Source organism: Malus sylvestris, chromosome 15, assembly GCF_916048215.2.
Source record: "Malus sylvestris chromosome 15, drMalSylv7.2, whole genome shotgun sequence".
In the NCBI taxonomy this organism is placed as follows: domain Eukaryota; kingdom Viridiplantae; phylum Streptophyta; class Magnoliopsida; order Rosales; family Rosaceae; genus Malus; species Malus sylvestris.
In genome coordinates, this window is record NC_062274.1 from 24149898 (window position 1) to 24165732 (window position 15835).

The following is a 15835-nucleotide window of genomic DNA, read 5'->3' on the forward strand; positions in this document are numbered from 1 at the left end:
TCTATATTATACCCAAGGTTTTAAAACACGCTAGGTGCTAGTTGGGCGGCAAGCTGGGGTCTAGGGCCTAGGCGGACTAGGCGAATTTAAATAAATCTATTATATTTCGTGTAAATAAGTGTCTGTTTATATTTAAAATATATATAATTTCATCATAAACTACAAAATAGAATGACATATGTATTATGAAATATTGGAACATAATGAAAACATGGGGAACAAGCATATAGTGTGTGCTTATTTAAGTATTCAACAAGTCTTACAATTTATTGAAAAAAATTATATGCAAATGGAAAGTTATCTATTTTCTGTCTAAGTGAGTCGCAACCTAGGCAGGTGCCTAGGTAGGTTTGGATGGGTTAGGTAGGTGCCTCAGCTGGTCTAAGTGCCATTTTCAAACACCTAAGCATGAATTAGAACGGTTACCAGTCGCCTAACGCCTAGGCGGCAATTTTAGAACATTGATTATACCAGATAGACCCCATGTGAGATACCTTACTAAGCCTCCAACATCGAAAACAAGGTTTCATTATTTGAGAGAGCAAAATGCCAAGTCCCATTTTTCATAAATCCATGAAATGAATCGAACTTTCAATCCCCCGTAGCAAGTGCATGCATTGTATCATTTTTCTGACACATGCATTCTTCTATCATAATGTCGATTTTCATATTCCCATCTACTACTTTTTGATCTTATTCTTACATATTTGGATCGATAATTTTTCATCTTTCCACTCACATTCATATCTCCTATGTCAATTCTATATCTAAATAACAGATTAAATCACGTATTAGCTCCCTTAGATATAATATGAACAGAGCATTTTCACGTTAATTCTATTGTATGAGACCATGGTTATAGTCATCAGACTAACAAGTTCATTATTCTCTATGAGGGTATAGATTTATCACAACTCATTGGATTTTATTTCCGTTAAGATGAATTCACACTAGAGATGCACCCTTGCAAGCAAATGATCTCTTGTTATATATAACTTGATATGTTATCTTACCAAATTGTCAATTTGAACTATTGATTAAATAGATTTTTGTTTAAAACGTTTTCATTGACGACATAATATACACTCACAATGTTTTCTTCAAATAAGATGAGGTTCCTAATATTTTTTAAATGGTTATTAAGCATTACGAGTGAAATTACCAAGTTTTATTATGTAGCACAAATCGTATTAGTTTGTTTTGTTAGTACAAAAAGTTGTACTTGTGTTTGTTTAATGAGCATTGCAACAAAGTAACCGTCGAATAAGTTTGGAGGTGCGCTAAAGATGGGAAGCAAAAGCTACTATAAATGAAGATAAGGTGGTGTGACCGTGTGAGCAACAATGGAATTTATTTAGCAATATACTATAGATGAATGCAGACGATAAAATGGTTGGTTGGTTGGTTGGATTAGATTTTGGCAGGAGTCCGAGTAGCCAATTTAAAGGGGGCAGGTGGAGCACGCACATCTAATATCTTTGAACCAAATTCTCTCTTTCTTTTATGTTGGAAGTTGACAATTCATTCCCATGTCCCATCTGCAAGGTGAGATGTATTTAGGATGGCATACAATGCATCTCATGCAAATCAAAGGGGAAAAACAATAAACCATATATCTTGATAGAAATTTGATTGCAAGGTTGGTTCCAAGTCACAATTCAATTCATATGCTTGTAATATGTTTGCTAACTTAAAGTAAGTGCAAACTAATGGTCTTGTTAATAAATATTATGCCCTTTTGCTAACTAATTAAGGATTTGTGCGTGGTAGACTTAATAGTTTTTTTTTTTTCCTCTTATCGTCAAACTTACACTCAGACTAGCATAGTTTGGATCCTCTACATGAAACTGGTACTGATGTGGTAGCGGCATGTCACTTTCGGATGCCTAAGTCGTTTACTTACTTAAAGGAGCAATGAGTACCAAGCTTGCAAAAGAGGAGTTAAGTTACCTTGAGGCAAAAATGAGCGGAGTTCTTTTCTCTTTATGTGTCTAGCCTAAGTGGAATTCTTTAGTGTGTACTGTTGTGACACCGTGCAAGTGGTCATATTTTGGCCATCCAAATTCTGACATTCGATGTTGTCTGACTCATTTTGGGAGATAAAATGTCTGACGCATGCTCCTTGCTTAGTTAGTGCCCATTTTGTCATAAGACTTGGAAACGTGACCAAGTCGTGTTAATGTTTTGGGGACTCATGAGAGGCGCGCCTTATGTTCTGCTCAGTTAGTTTTAAGGACAACTATGGTGGTTCGCTCCGATGTTGGAGCTTTGTTTGATTCTTAGGTAAGTGCCTGAGTACAGTTATTTACCAAAATTGATGGTGTGGCGCCGATCGCTTCCTTATTAGGCATGTAACATGCACATATGACCAATTTCATCATTTCTTGGCTTATCAACTTTACCATTTGCATGAGCCCTTAATTTTTTATTTTTTTTTCCCATAAGCCTTGGGCTAGTTTCTATTGTTTTATTTTGCATTGGGTTTTTGAGTCCTCATTTCACCGAAATAAGTCTATAGAATTGTTATTTCCGCAATGTTATTTACTTATTAGGCAAACAATTCTTTATGGAAGTAAGATTACCAAGCTACTAGAAAAGGAGAACCTTTTAGTTACTTCAGTTGTATGCAACTATTTACATGTTTATTACCACGAGAGATACGCTCATGGTTTTATACAACTCGTGAAAGAGAAATCTTTGTAACGAAAAGGCCTAAATGACATTCTAAGCATATCAAAACTAGTAGCAGACTTGGATATAGTCACATTGACTAGTACTGAAACGGGAAGGCACACTGTTGGAAGAAACGGTCCTCGATTCTTAACTGCCTGGGGAGCACAGGGTTATTAAATATTTTTCTCAATGCCATGTGGGCTTTTCTCTGGATGCGCAATAATAAGTAGGCATTGGCTGTAGGGAAATACTTTGGATGGGCTGAAGCCCACCTCAGTTGGGCCTGGACCCGTGTTTGGATCCTCGGCTCTTGTGGATCTCAACTCCTGTGATTGGACAGTAGTCTCCCTAGGGACTAAGCTTTCCATGACGTTGCTCTGCACCTTTTCTTTTCTCGGATGGAAGAGATGGCTTGAGATTTGGAGAAAGCAAATACGAGTATTAAACTGAGAATTAGAGTTCTATATTTGAAATTCTCCATAAGAATTCTGAACCAAAATCCTAATTATCCGATGAAATCATAACTTTACAAGCAAATCAAGATGCGAAGAAAATAACAACAAATAGGATGTTATTTGGTTGTTAGTTTTGGTTTCAATATCATACCCCAAAATCATGGGAAAATAATGTAATTAATTTCAGTCGAGATTTTAACCCCTTGTATTTACAGTTTTAGAATTTAGGAATTTATTCTCAGAACACATAAATTATGAAGAAAGTTCATTTAAGTTAGTTGCATAGCGGTTTCTTAATGGATATGTGATTTACGAATAACTTGTGTATAATTCATACATATTTTTTACAAATAACATCCCACTTATGTTTGAATCATATAATTATATGTATAGGGAAAAAAAAATTATAGCCATCGAATTATATTGTAGAAAACAATTACATTATCCTATTTATGATTGAAAATGGAGACATTGAAATAAAAAGAAAGCGAGCTTGGGCAGCAATGCATGAGTCCCAAGAACCCAACAAGCGCGCAGAGCATAACTCTCAAGCGCATGCTTCAGTCACTGTGGCATGTCCACAATTCAGTTGGAGGGCTTTATCTTGAGCTGAAACTACACAGTCAAGGGGTCAATACCAGACGTTCACATGAAAAAAAATCTGAATTGAAGGGGTCAATTGAGCCCTATGACCCCACAATGAATCCGCCAGCGTTGATACGTTGCATTTGCAGTCAATGCAACTTAAAAAGAAGAGTAAAATTAATTAAATACCTTCATCGATCTCCTTAATGTCCTTTCATCTACACATAAAATCACCCGAAGTTTATATGAATAACTAATACAAGGCCCAGAAAGAGGCAGGTACATAACAACATATAAAGTAATACGTGCAACCAAAATGAGAGCCGCAATAGAAGATACAATGAGATGTCTACATAAGTTTAGGCTTGAAGGCTGAAAAAACAAACAACATAAAACCCTAATCTCATGTAGCATAAACCAGATTGCCACCGCTGCCACATCCTCAGATGAAGTCAAATTTTGACTTGAGAAACTAGACACCAGATCCAAGTCTCCATCAAGAATCCCTGCAAATATATACAAACAAAGTATCTTATGGGTAGAAAGTGAGGGTAAAGGGTATGTAAAATACCCTTACTATGGCGAAGGCCACATAATACTTAGCCTGGATGAGGATCTGGCATGCCGGTTGGGGAAGGAAATGGATTTGATATCCAATTTTTGATCGAAGCCTGTCGATGCGAGCACTTGATGGAATATCACGACTAAGAAAGAGGGAGGAAGGAAATTAAAGGATAGAAGGCAGAAAAAGCAGACGAAAATGTCGGATAAGGGGCATAAAGCCCATGATAGTTGAGACCCGGCTCAAGGAAAACTGAGATTAAACTCAGGGGAGAACCGAGAATTAAAAAGGAAGGGAGAAAACTAGAAAAGGGAAAGGAAGAGGAGGAGGGATGCTGGGAGGGGGAAGAAGCAGAGGAGATGAGAGGGGAGGAAAAGAGGGAGAGGGCAAAGGAGAGAAACTGAGATCTCAAGGGAACAAAGAAGAGAGAGGAAAAGAAGAAAGGAAGGGGTGGATGCCTTCGTCACCCAAGCCAAAGGCTAGGCCCACGTTGAAAGTTTCCTGGGTTTGTGTTTCACACAAAGAATTTTAGAGAGAGAACATGGGAGACTTTTTAGAGAGAGAGTCGATGTTTATATCCCATATATATTTTTTTGAATTATTATCTATACTAAGAAGAAGTAGTGGGCTTAGCCTCAGAATAGGCTATCAATAATGTGGTTCAAATTCACTTTTAGCGAGAATCGAGCCTAAGATTTCTCGTTTACAATTGAAAAATAATATCACTATACTGTATTATTAAGTGGCTTCATAAATTTGCATTTCGCTGACGTCGTGTTCGTCCCTCCGAACGATATTACTTGTTCCATTAGGGTGCGTTTGGTACGTGGGATGGGACGGAACAGAGTGGGACGGAACCGTTCCGTCCCACGTTTGGTGCCTTAAAATTGTGTGGAACGCGCGTCCCACGGAACGAAAAAGGGTCAGATTTTGGTTCCCCCTCCCCCCCCTGGAACAGGTTTTTCCATCCCGTGGGACACAAATTTTTTTTTTTTGGACAACAATACCCCTTTTATTTTTCATTAATTACATTGTCTACCTCCCTTCTCTCCCGTAACCTCCCTCTGTTCTACCACAAACCCAGTAACCCAATCCCTTCTTTCCCGTAACCTCCCTCTTCATCCACCACAAACCCAGTAACCCAATCCCAGCAAACCCATCTGACGACGACGACGTCACCACAGTCACCAGCAAACCCCTCTTCTTCTCCGGCGTCGTCACCACCGTCACCAGCAAACCCTCTTCTTCTCCGGCGCCGTCACCATGGAGCCGTCACCAGCAACCCCTCTTCTTCTCCGGCGCCGTCACCATAGCCAGGCCAACGACGACGACGCTGCACGGAGGATGATGACGACGCTGCAGGGAAGACGATGACGACGCTGCAGGCCGACGACGACGACGACGCTGCACGGAGGATGATGACGACGCTGCAGGGAGGACGATAACAAAAAAAAATAATTATTAATCATATTTTTTTTCGGGTGTGAACAGGTTCATGTACGTATAGTTTTTTTTATTTTGGAGTATCATCAAAAGCTAAGCAACTTTGCATATATATATATATATTTTTTTTTTTTCAGTACCCACTCTATTTCTCTCGCAACCATTAAAAAATTAGGAACTTTAACGAAAAACTTCCAATACTATTTACTTTAACGAAAAATCACATTTTTACACTAAAAAGTCAATCCTGGTACTATTCATTTTACTTTTTATTTTGTCCTTATCGTTAAAACTAAAAGTTTTCAAACATTTTTTTCATTAGTTTTCCTTAAAAAATTAGGTTCTTTGGTCATAGTATAGTGGATTTTCTGATAAATTTGTACGACCTGGAGTTGTACTCGTGCTCCATCCAAGTGTTATAATATAAGGACCAGGATCCTCTCCTGAGCTAAGGATGAGGATCCTCCTCATCAAGAGATGTAGGCCGTTGGATGAAAATCCAACGGCTACAATTATTATAACTTTAAAAGGACTCCCCTGTTTGTAGCCGTTGGATTTTCATCAAACGGCCCACACTGATTGATGAGGAGGATCCTCATCCTTAGCTCAGGAGAGGATCTTGGTGCATAATATAAAAGAAGAGGTCTCACTCGTATGTTCACAAGAGTTCATAATTTTGTTATGAGGGGTCAAATTACTCAAATGAACTCAGTCAACATCTCAACCTATACGTAATGTTTTTTACACATTGGATTATAAGACTTTTCTTATTTTTTTGGTCAAGTGGATTATAGGACATGGACTTTCGAATTTGTAGAAATTTGCTATTTGCCCCACACGTTAAAGGATTACACGTTATATATATATGAATTTTCTTGAAGAACGCGTCAAAGAAAGTCTAAGAAATGACTTAAAAGACTATTTAGTAATTACCAAGTTCTTTCACTTGTATTGTAGCAGCCACCATGGCTGATCAAGAGTTTTGTGACCAAACCGTACGTGCTATATATAGTACTAAAAATGGAATTCAGATCACAGAAAATAGACATTGGACACTCAACCACTAAGAAGTACTCCAAGATTCTCTCATGGCTTCTTGTAACAAGAGTTTCTCTTGCAAATACATGTTGTTGGATCCCAACGATGTGGGATTCTTTGATCTGATTCACATCTTGTTTTCCAGTAATTTGAAGAGGAGGAGGTTTGTCGACTCTTCTATGGATACCGAGGACGACCCTGACCGGAGGTGGCTCATATTTCTCTCCATTGTGGTGCAAAAGTTGCTTCAGTTTGTGGCAACGCCAATGGCAATGATTCGCAGGGGGATCGAGCTCTGCTTGAACCTTTTCTCAAATACTCAAAACTTGGTCGGGCTGCTCCAGAATTTGCTGCGAGGTATATTTAATTTGCATTCATGCAATTATTATTATTTTTTTAATAAATTTTTAGATTTACTTAAATTAATTGGTAACTAATATCTTACCAGTACTCACAGTTGTTGCTTCTCTCAAAATTAATACTCATTCTTATTATCCATAAAATTTGGTCTTAGAAACAGTTTACTAAGGCTATGTTTCGACGTTTTCCAAGTCCGAGGGATTAATGGTAAATTATAAAGGATCATTGAATGTTATGCAGAGGGGATTAGAAAAGTCCTCTATGAGCATTGCAAAGGCATGTGGGAGGGAATTGTAGATGACACTTCCCAAGTAAGGATTAGCAATCCCTCTCATATGCCTATGTAAAGGTCATGTAGGGTTTTCCTTATCCTTTTTGTAATTGTATGTTATGTATTGTGGTCTATTCCTTAATAAATTTGCATCAATCCCTTGAAATTTAGAAAACCCTCAACCAAGCCTAGCCTAAAAGTTTACCTTGCAACATTCTTTTCTGTATTTTTTTTTGTTTGACCTACCTTCTAGCATTTTTAAAACACTCTTCATGTACGTAAGCAACTTATTTTGCTTACCTTTAAATGATGTTCGTCACGAAGAATGGTAAGCGGTCATGGAAACATTTTTAAATGGAGGCAGCACTGCGGGTCCGCTGGCTTCATGAGCAACTTGTATTTCTAAAGTATGTTAACAATTTTAATTACGAAGTTATAATTGGTAGCCGGCATTTCTAAAGCATGGTCCTAGCTCCTACGGGAGAGGGTTGATGCCTTACATGTAATTATTAGCAGTGAGAAGCTATCTCGGCTCATTCTTTTCTGCATTGCTTGAAAAAAATTAGTATTTTTTTTCCTAAAGTATATATGAAATAAAAATGAGGAGGATGAGTTAGATGATGAGTATGAATAAGTTGGTTTCAGAATTTGAGATCTACAATATAACAAAAATAAAGAAAAAAAATTGATAGTTGCATTAGCTGTTGAGGTATCCCATTTAGTATACATTCGTCCCCCTTGGCAAATTTGGCATGACCATCGTGAACACATGTAGCTAGATTCATATATTGTAGTAATGATATATGAAATGTTTTTAAACTTCTCTACTTTTTTCATTCTGTTAATTGTTATACCACTTGTCGATAGTTTATCTAATCTGTATGAATCATGAGGTCAATAAACAATACAGAAAATAATTAAGATATGTGTTGGACTAAATGGAGTTAATTGAATATTATCCATATAGGTGAGTATATAATACCAAAGAAAGACTCAAGAACGTTCGTGTCGTTCATTGGAAATTTGGACAAGCGAGTAGAGCTGGACAAAAGCATCAAACATGGAGATGGTAGGTATAATGCAGCACTTAGTATGATGGCGTCTAAAATATCGTATGAGAACAAATTCTACATCGAAACTACAGTCCTAGATCACTGGAAGGTATGATAACTTTTTAAATTTACATCTTTAATTAGCTCCGATGCTTCCAATAATTTAGTAATACTGTATTATTTGTAAAACTTATATTTGCCTTTTCTTTTTTTTTTTACATATTATTTTGGCAGATGGAGTTCGTGGGCTCTTACGACTTCCGGAATGGTAAGAATAACTAAAACTACTCAAATACTTTTTTTTTAATGCAATAACGTTGAGGTGGAGTTTTAACTAAGACACACAATAGGCTAATAACAATTTGGTATTAAATTCATAATTTGAATATTACTAGACATCAGTACTATAGTGAGCACACACATTAATATATGATAATCTTTTATAAACAAGAAGTCTCACAATGGTGCATATTTGTAAGACTTTTACTTTGAATGATGTAGTTGCAATAATGTGTGTGATAACTTCCGTATTATCATATGCTCGGACAAACTGGCAATAAATTATACTTGTATGTATATGATCAACTATATAAAAACAAAACCTCAACGTTATTATATATTGTCTTGCAGATTATCAAGGAAAATCGACAACACAGGCATGTATTCTACGTGACAGAAGTGCCGACCGTGACATTATTGTTGTAGCCTTTAGAGGCACTGAACCCTTCGATGCAGATGCATGGTGCACTGACCTTGACATCTCCTGGTATAAACTAAAAGGGGTCGGAAAGATCCATGGAGGTTTCATGAAAGCTCTAGGTTTACAGAGGGATGTTGGTTGGCCGGAGCCGGAGAAAATCAAACAAGTGGATAAGAACCCAGGCGGCTTAGCTTACTATGCCGTTAGGGACATGCTGAAAATACTTCTGCTTGAAAATGACAAAGCAAAATTTATAGTAACTGGCCACAGTTTAGGTGGTGCGCTAGCAATTCTCCTTCCAGCAGTTTTAACATTTCACAAGGGAAATGATTCAGAACTCCTGTTGGAGAGGTTGGAGGGAGTTTATACATTTGGGCAACCTAGGGTTGGTGACAAGGTTTTCGGGGAGTACATGGAAAAGAAAATGAAAGAGCATAAGATTAATTATTTTAGGTTCGTTTATGGGAATGACTTGGTGCCGAGGCTGCCTTACGATGACAAGGCCCTAATGTTCAAGCACTTTGGGAAGTGCCTCTACTATAATAGGGAATATGAAGTGCAGGTAACTGCTTCTTCATGATTTCTTTTATCCTATCCAATAAACATGAAAACTGAAAAACAATTACCGAACTAGTTCTTATTTGTTTTAATTGTTAATTATATGTGCAGGTTCTTCCAGAAGAGCCAAATAAGAATTACTTCTCCCCAGAGAAAATAATACCGATGATGGCGAATGCTTTTGGTGAGCTGGTAAGAAGTTTCACCATTCCAGACAAGAAGGGACTGGACTACAAAGAAGGGTGCTTCTTTAAGATGATTAGGTTAATGGGTTTGGTAATGCCAGGAGCAGCAGCACATTGTCCCCAAGATTATGTAAACGCCACCAGATTGGGATCCTCGGATGTGTTTTTATAGCTCAAGTATTTCATATGAAATTAACCAAAAGGCGCACACACACATATATAGTCCTACAACTCTAGTAGGACTTAAATGTAATTTCCCTATTATTTATTCGTTTTAAATACATTGCATTTATATTTGTACAAACGTACGTGTTAGAACCCTACTCTACGTCTTCTACAATTGAACAGAACAACAATACAAACAATCAATATCTCATTAACTGCCCTTCTTCTCTTACAATATACTATTTAAGCTAATACCCAACTCTTTCTGTCACTACAAGATGATGCCATCTGGCATCCTAATAGCACGGGGCATATCCAAATATTGAGATTCATATTATTTAGAGTTTTTATCACAAATAATCTTTGAAATTGATCCACTCCATTAAGATGATCATTGAAATTGAAAATCGATCAATGTAGTCCTTGAAAATGGATATCGCAAATCAATGTGATCATTCTGTCACAATTCCGTCATATATTCCGTTATGTGCTGATGTGGGGCATGACTAAGTCCCACAAATCTAATTAAATATTATTATATGAATTAAAAATATTTAACTTTTTATTTTTATATATTTGAAAATATTTAAAAAAAAAAGAAAAAAAAACAAAGGAGATGATTGTTCATCATCTTCTTCCCCTCCCACCCTCCCACTATGTCCCCGTCGCACATCTTTGTACTTTTTTTCTTAAAAACTTAAATATTTCCCTCCCATCACAACCCGTGGCTGCACTGCTCGAAATCGAACATGAAGAAGCCTGAAAACTGAAATCTATGCCACCAATTTGAACCCCCAGTTGAAATATCGAGAGGAAATTGAACATGGGTCTGGGTTGGTGCTATGGGTGCCAACCCACTAGACAGAGCGCTCAGGTTGCGCACGTCAATTAAACACAAAATAAGGATGGTGCTTGAACCAGGCTTGTGCCTGAGACTTGGATGGTGCCTGAGCCGGGCTTGAAGAACCCAGAAAAACCCAGATGAAAAACACAAATCAAGCTGAAAAAAGACGAAGAAGACGACATCTTTTTTTTTCTCTTGAGTAAATTACATAGAACTACCTCAACTATTGGTCCATTAATAGTTTCATACCTCATCTTTAAAAAGTTTCAATGTCATACCTTATGTACGAATTTGTTGCAATGTTCTACCTCTGTTACGCTGTCTGTCAAGTCCTCCATTATATACTGACGTGGTTGAAGCTGGGTCCCACCATCTCCACATATGAACTTCCACGTAGATTTCTTGCCAAAATTAATTTCCACATCATTTAAAAAAAATTCAACATAATTTTTTCCCGCCAAAAGTAGTCCACGTCAGTTAAAAAAAAATTAATTTTTTTAAAGGGTCCAATTTTGAAAGATAATACAACCTAAAAAAACCAAATGGAAATTCTACATAAACACTTGATCCCACATCAACACATGATGTAAGCTAGAGATGAATACAAATCCTACATAAACACATGATATAACCAAAAGATGAACACAAAGTCCACCTCAAACAAAACATTTGCAAAGACCAAAAGATGAACTGTAATTCATATAACATGTTAATCCATCTAACATTTACAAAGATATGCATTAGACATCCTTAAATATCCCAAAATGCACAGCGCACTGATTCAAAAAACCTACTGAAATCCATCTAGCAAAACAGTGCATATTCAGGGTTACAAATCAGTTAAAAAAAACCAAAAGAAATTCAATGTTTGTGATGTCTAATTCCAGAACCCATGTACCATAATTTTAGTTCATATTGCACATAAAACATGAACTAAAAAACAGTAATTTGTTACAATTTTTGGCATCTTTAGGTATTGGTTTGCCTTGTATTTCTCTGCTTGGTGGCTTTTGGTGAATTAGCTTCAAGATTTGCAGATGAACCATCCCCTGTTTGTGATGCCTAATTTCAATCTTCATTACAAAAGGTCAGATGCAAAGCAAGGTTATAAACTAAACTTGCTGTTGTAAACTACAAAGGAGAAGATTAAGTTTTTACATTAGATTTCCTTGTCCTCTTTCTAGGTGCAGCTTTTGTTGATGATAATGCTCTCCCTTGTGCTGATGTGGATGCTTAAAACAAAGAATAAAATCATTCATTAAAGGATTAAAGGATTAAGCCCGTGTTTGTTTGACCTTCTTATGTGTCATTGGACTAGACTAGATTAATTGTTTGTCCAGTCTTATGTTTGTTGTTTACACTGGACTAGTTTTAATGGGACTAACGAGGACTCACCCCGACTGAACGTTTCACTAAATGTTCTTAGCGAGACCCTTCAATTTCAAGCGGACTGCTAGTCTCGTTCTCTCCCCCGCCGCTGATCCCTTGACGTCTCCTTTCTCCTTTGCTGCTTCACCCTCTCCCTTCTCCTTCGCATCTTCACCACTCCCTTCTCCTTTGCACCTTCGTCTACTCCCTTGGGCCTTAACTATCCCACCCAAAAGCCTAAACCCAGACTCAAACAAAAACTGAAAAACAATCCACTGATTCCCTTCCTTTCTTCTTCGTTCAATTCACTATCTCATTCTTTTTCAGCAAAATCGCCATGGTTGTAACCACCAGACCATCACCAGATGACCATCATCAGAAGCTCGCCGTCGATCTTCGCGTTCTTGAGCGACCCAGACACAAGTCGGGACCAAAAGCGTACCAAATGCTCAAACACCTGCGAATCCCCACACAAATTCAAAACAAAAATGAAAAATCACTACAGAACCCTGAGATTTTCCGAGAAATTCAGAGGAGGCGCTGGGTGGAGAACTCCGATGAATCCTCCTCGTGAATCTTCTGCATAAGGAAAAGAGGGAGAGGTTAGGGATAAGTTGACGGAGGAAAAAAGGGAGGGGGGAGACAGTACCCGGAAGAAAATAGGGAGAAGTAAGGAGAGAGAGGAAGAATATTCTGGAAAAATGGTGAAACAAAATAAAAAGAGGGAGATGAGAGGGAGAATGGTGGAGGAAAAGATGAATAGGCAAAAGAGAGATAATTTTAGGAAAAATAAAAAAAGATTTTGGTCTTTACGGAATGGTATATGATTCTAGAAACAAATAAAATGATAAATTAATAATAAAATATTAATAAATATAGATAAAATAATATAATATTTGAGTTAGATAATTATCCAGCTTCTTAGTCCGACATTGCACCAAACGCTTCACTAAGTTAGTCCAGCTTAATCTACTCTAAGCTAGTCCAGCTTAGTCCCTAAAGTTAGTCCAGTCCAAAATAGTCGGGTGCAACAAACGCACTCTAAAGGATTAAGGATTAAATGATTAAAGGATTAAAGGATTAAAGAAAGTACAAAATGTTACATGTTTGTTCCTTGGAGGAAGATGTCGATGATGGGTCCTTGAACTATGTCCTTCTTGCTTGCATATAGTACATTTCAAAGCACCTTGCCCTTTCCTTCCTAGCTTAAGTAGCTTAGGAGGACCATTAAGATTATTTGGTGGGTTGGTGGGAGTTTGTTCACCATCTTTCTCCAATTTAGCAGCTTCTTTGTTTCTCTTCTTCCTTGGTCTTCCAGGTTGCCTTGTGTATAATGGAGGCAAGATTGGTGGGTTTTCATTATCCTCCCATAATGACATACCATTCATTGGCATTACTAAGTGAAAATAAACTTCCAAGTACCGTGCCTTTGAATAATAAGCATCCACATAATCCTCAGGTTTTTCTCTCTTGAAATGGATGATAGATATTGCATGGTTGCAAGGTATTCCCATCAAGTCATACTTCCTACAAGAGCATGTCTTCTCAACCAAGTCCACCACATATTGTTCCCCACCTCTAACATCCACTTGAAATTTGGTCCCTCCTGACCATTATGTAATGCACCTGCCACTTAAAAGTTTGGCTTCCTCCAACTTCTTCTTAATATTAAGGCAGAGATCTCCTACTTGCTTCATCATTATACCTCACCTCATTTGAATTCTCTTCATCAACATAGTGTGAATCATTTGTAGCATAGTTATAATAGGTTTTTGCCTTAACACTATTATGACTGCAATGAATGATTCACACAAATTATTCAGCAATATGTCACACTTTTGATAGGTTTCAAAGTGGGACTTGCTCCATTGAGTTGCAGGCTTCTTCACTAGCCATTTGTAGGCCTTCTCATCTAGTTTCTTAACCTCCTCCATTGCTTTTTTGAAGTGTGGAACCCTTGTTGTTTTGGCAACTGCCGATGGAGCATCTTTCACAGTTTTCCCCTTAAACAAATTCTTATAGTTTGTGTACAAATGCCTGACACAGAATCAGTGGTGGCATATGGGGAGAACCTTTTGAAATGCTGGAATTAGCCCTTTTTGCTTGTCACTGATAAATGTCCACTCATTTTGGTTTCTATACCCTTATCATAAGCTAACAGTTGTAAGAACCAAATCCAAGCTACCTTATTTTGCATTTCCACCAGTGCATAAGCAATAAACCATGTCTCATCGTTTGGATCAATGCCAACATCACATAGCAATTGCCTTCCATGTAAAACCTTTAAGTGGCACCCATCTAAACCTATTAAAGGTCTACATCCTGCCTTAAAGCCTTCTTTGCATGCCCCCAAGCAAACATATATCCTCTGAAACCTTTCCCCATCTAACTTCAACTTCACAGTGCTTCCAGGGTTAGTCATTCTTACTTCCTCAGCAAAATCCCACAGTTTTGTATATTGCTTTGCATGTTTCCCTTCAATAATCTTGAAAGCTTTATCCAATGCCCTATAAGCCTTCATCTTTGTACACATATGATTCGACTCGGATTCCACAGTGGATAAAAAAGATTCGACAAGCCATGTGGGATTGAGCTTTATTCGATCCAAGTACAAATCTGTGAGTAAAGAAGCAGTCATGTTCTTATTTGCCCAAGTCCTCCCACAAGTATGGTGATCAAGGACTATCTTGAATTGGATGCTATTTGATCCATGCATCTTGCCAGCAACACATATCCAAGGGCAATCCTTTGCACACTTGACAGTAATCTTCAACTTCTCATTCCTATGAAAATGAATTTCCCTATATTCATTCACTAAGAAATACATCATAACGGCTCTCTTGAATTGTACACAGTCTCTGAAAATAAACCGTAGAGTAAGCTCTGGATTCTTCATGTCCGTTTTCTCATTAAACTCTGGTAATGCTTTTTTTTTTTTTGCCTCTTTCCTCATCTTCAGAGTGTACACTTTCCAGATCATCAGAATTATAATTTGGTTCATGACCAGATTCACCTCCCCATCTCCAACTTCTTCAACCTCTTGTTATCCTTCCTCTTCTTGTTTATCCCCTTCTCCTTCATTTGCTATTCTTCTCCTTCATTGCTCTTATCAGTTTGCCTTTTTTTTTTTCATTTTCTCAGATTGCCTTCCTGTTCTTTGCTCATATTGCACCTTATGTGCTTCCTGAATAATATCATACGTAGCAAAATTTGGGTTATCTTCATCACTCCCATAATCACTTTTTACAAAGTCACTGTCTTCTTCAGGATCTTCTTCATCACTTTCTTCTTGGTCTCCTTCAAAATCGACGGGTACATTAAAGAAGGTATTACCATGTTCCCTTTCACCTTCTTCACCAACTTGTACACCTTGTTCATCAACTGGTACATCTTGTAAACCTCATTCTCGAGCAACTTGTACATCTTCAACCTTAGCCACACTTGTACCAGTCACCTTTTCTTGGTGAAAACCATCATCCGAGCACATAATAGTCACCTATTCTTCAACAAACACCCTTTTATTATCTGAGGGTCCTTCAATAGCTAGCAACCTTTTTCTTTTTCTTGGTTTACAAG

General features: G+C 37.6%; 1 protein-coding gene across 1 annotated transcript; it reads left to right on the forward strand.

The window, feature by feature from the left end:
• Positions 1-6734: 6734 nt before the first annotated feature.
• LOC126601697 (triacylglycerol lipase OBL1-like) lies at positions 6735-10267 on the forward strand. Its single transcript, XM_050268438.1, has 5 exons — positions 6735-7113; positions 8355-8548; positions 8674-8707; positions 9070-9701; positions 9809-10267. The coding sequence occupies exons 1-5, from the start codon at positions 6807-6809 to the stop codon at positions 10052-10054; spliced, it is 1413 nt and encodes a 470-aa protein (XP_050124395.1). The 5' UTR covers positions 6735-6806; the 3' UTR covers positions 10055-10267.
• The last annotated feature ends 5568 nt before the right edge of the window (positions 10268-15835 follow it).

What these genes read in the sequence shown, in the direction of transcription:
- LOC126601697 (XM_050268438.1), top strand. Translation starts at nt 6,807, where the DNA reads ATGGCTTCTTGTAACAAGAGTTTCTCTTGCAAATACATGTTGTTGGAT. An exon ending in CTCTTACGACTTCCGGAATG is followed by an intron (nt 8,708 to 9,069) that starts GTAAGAATAACT and finishes ATTGTCTTGCAG; the next exon opens with ATTATCAAGGAAAATCGACA. An exon ending in ATAGGGAATATGAAGTGCAG is followed by an intron (nt 9,702 to 9,808) that starts GTAACTGCTTCT and finishes TTATATGTGCAG; the next exon opens with GTTCTTCCAGAAGAGCCAAA.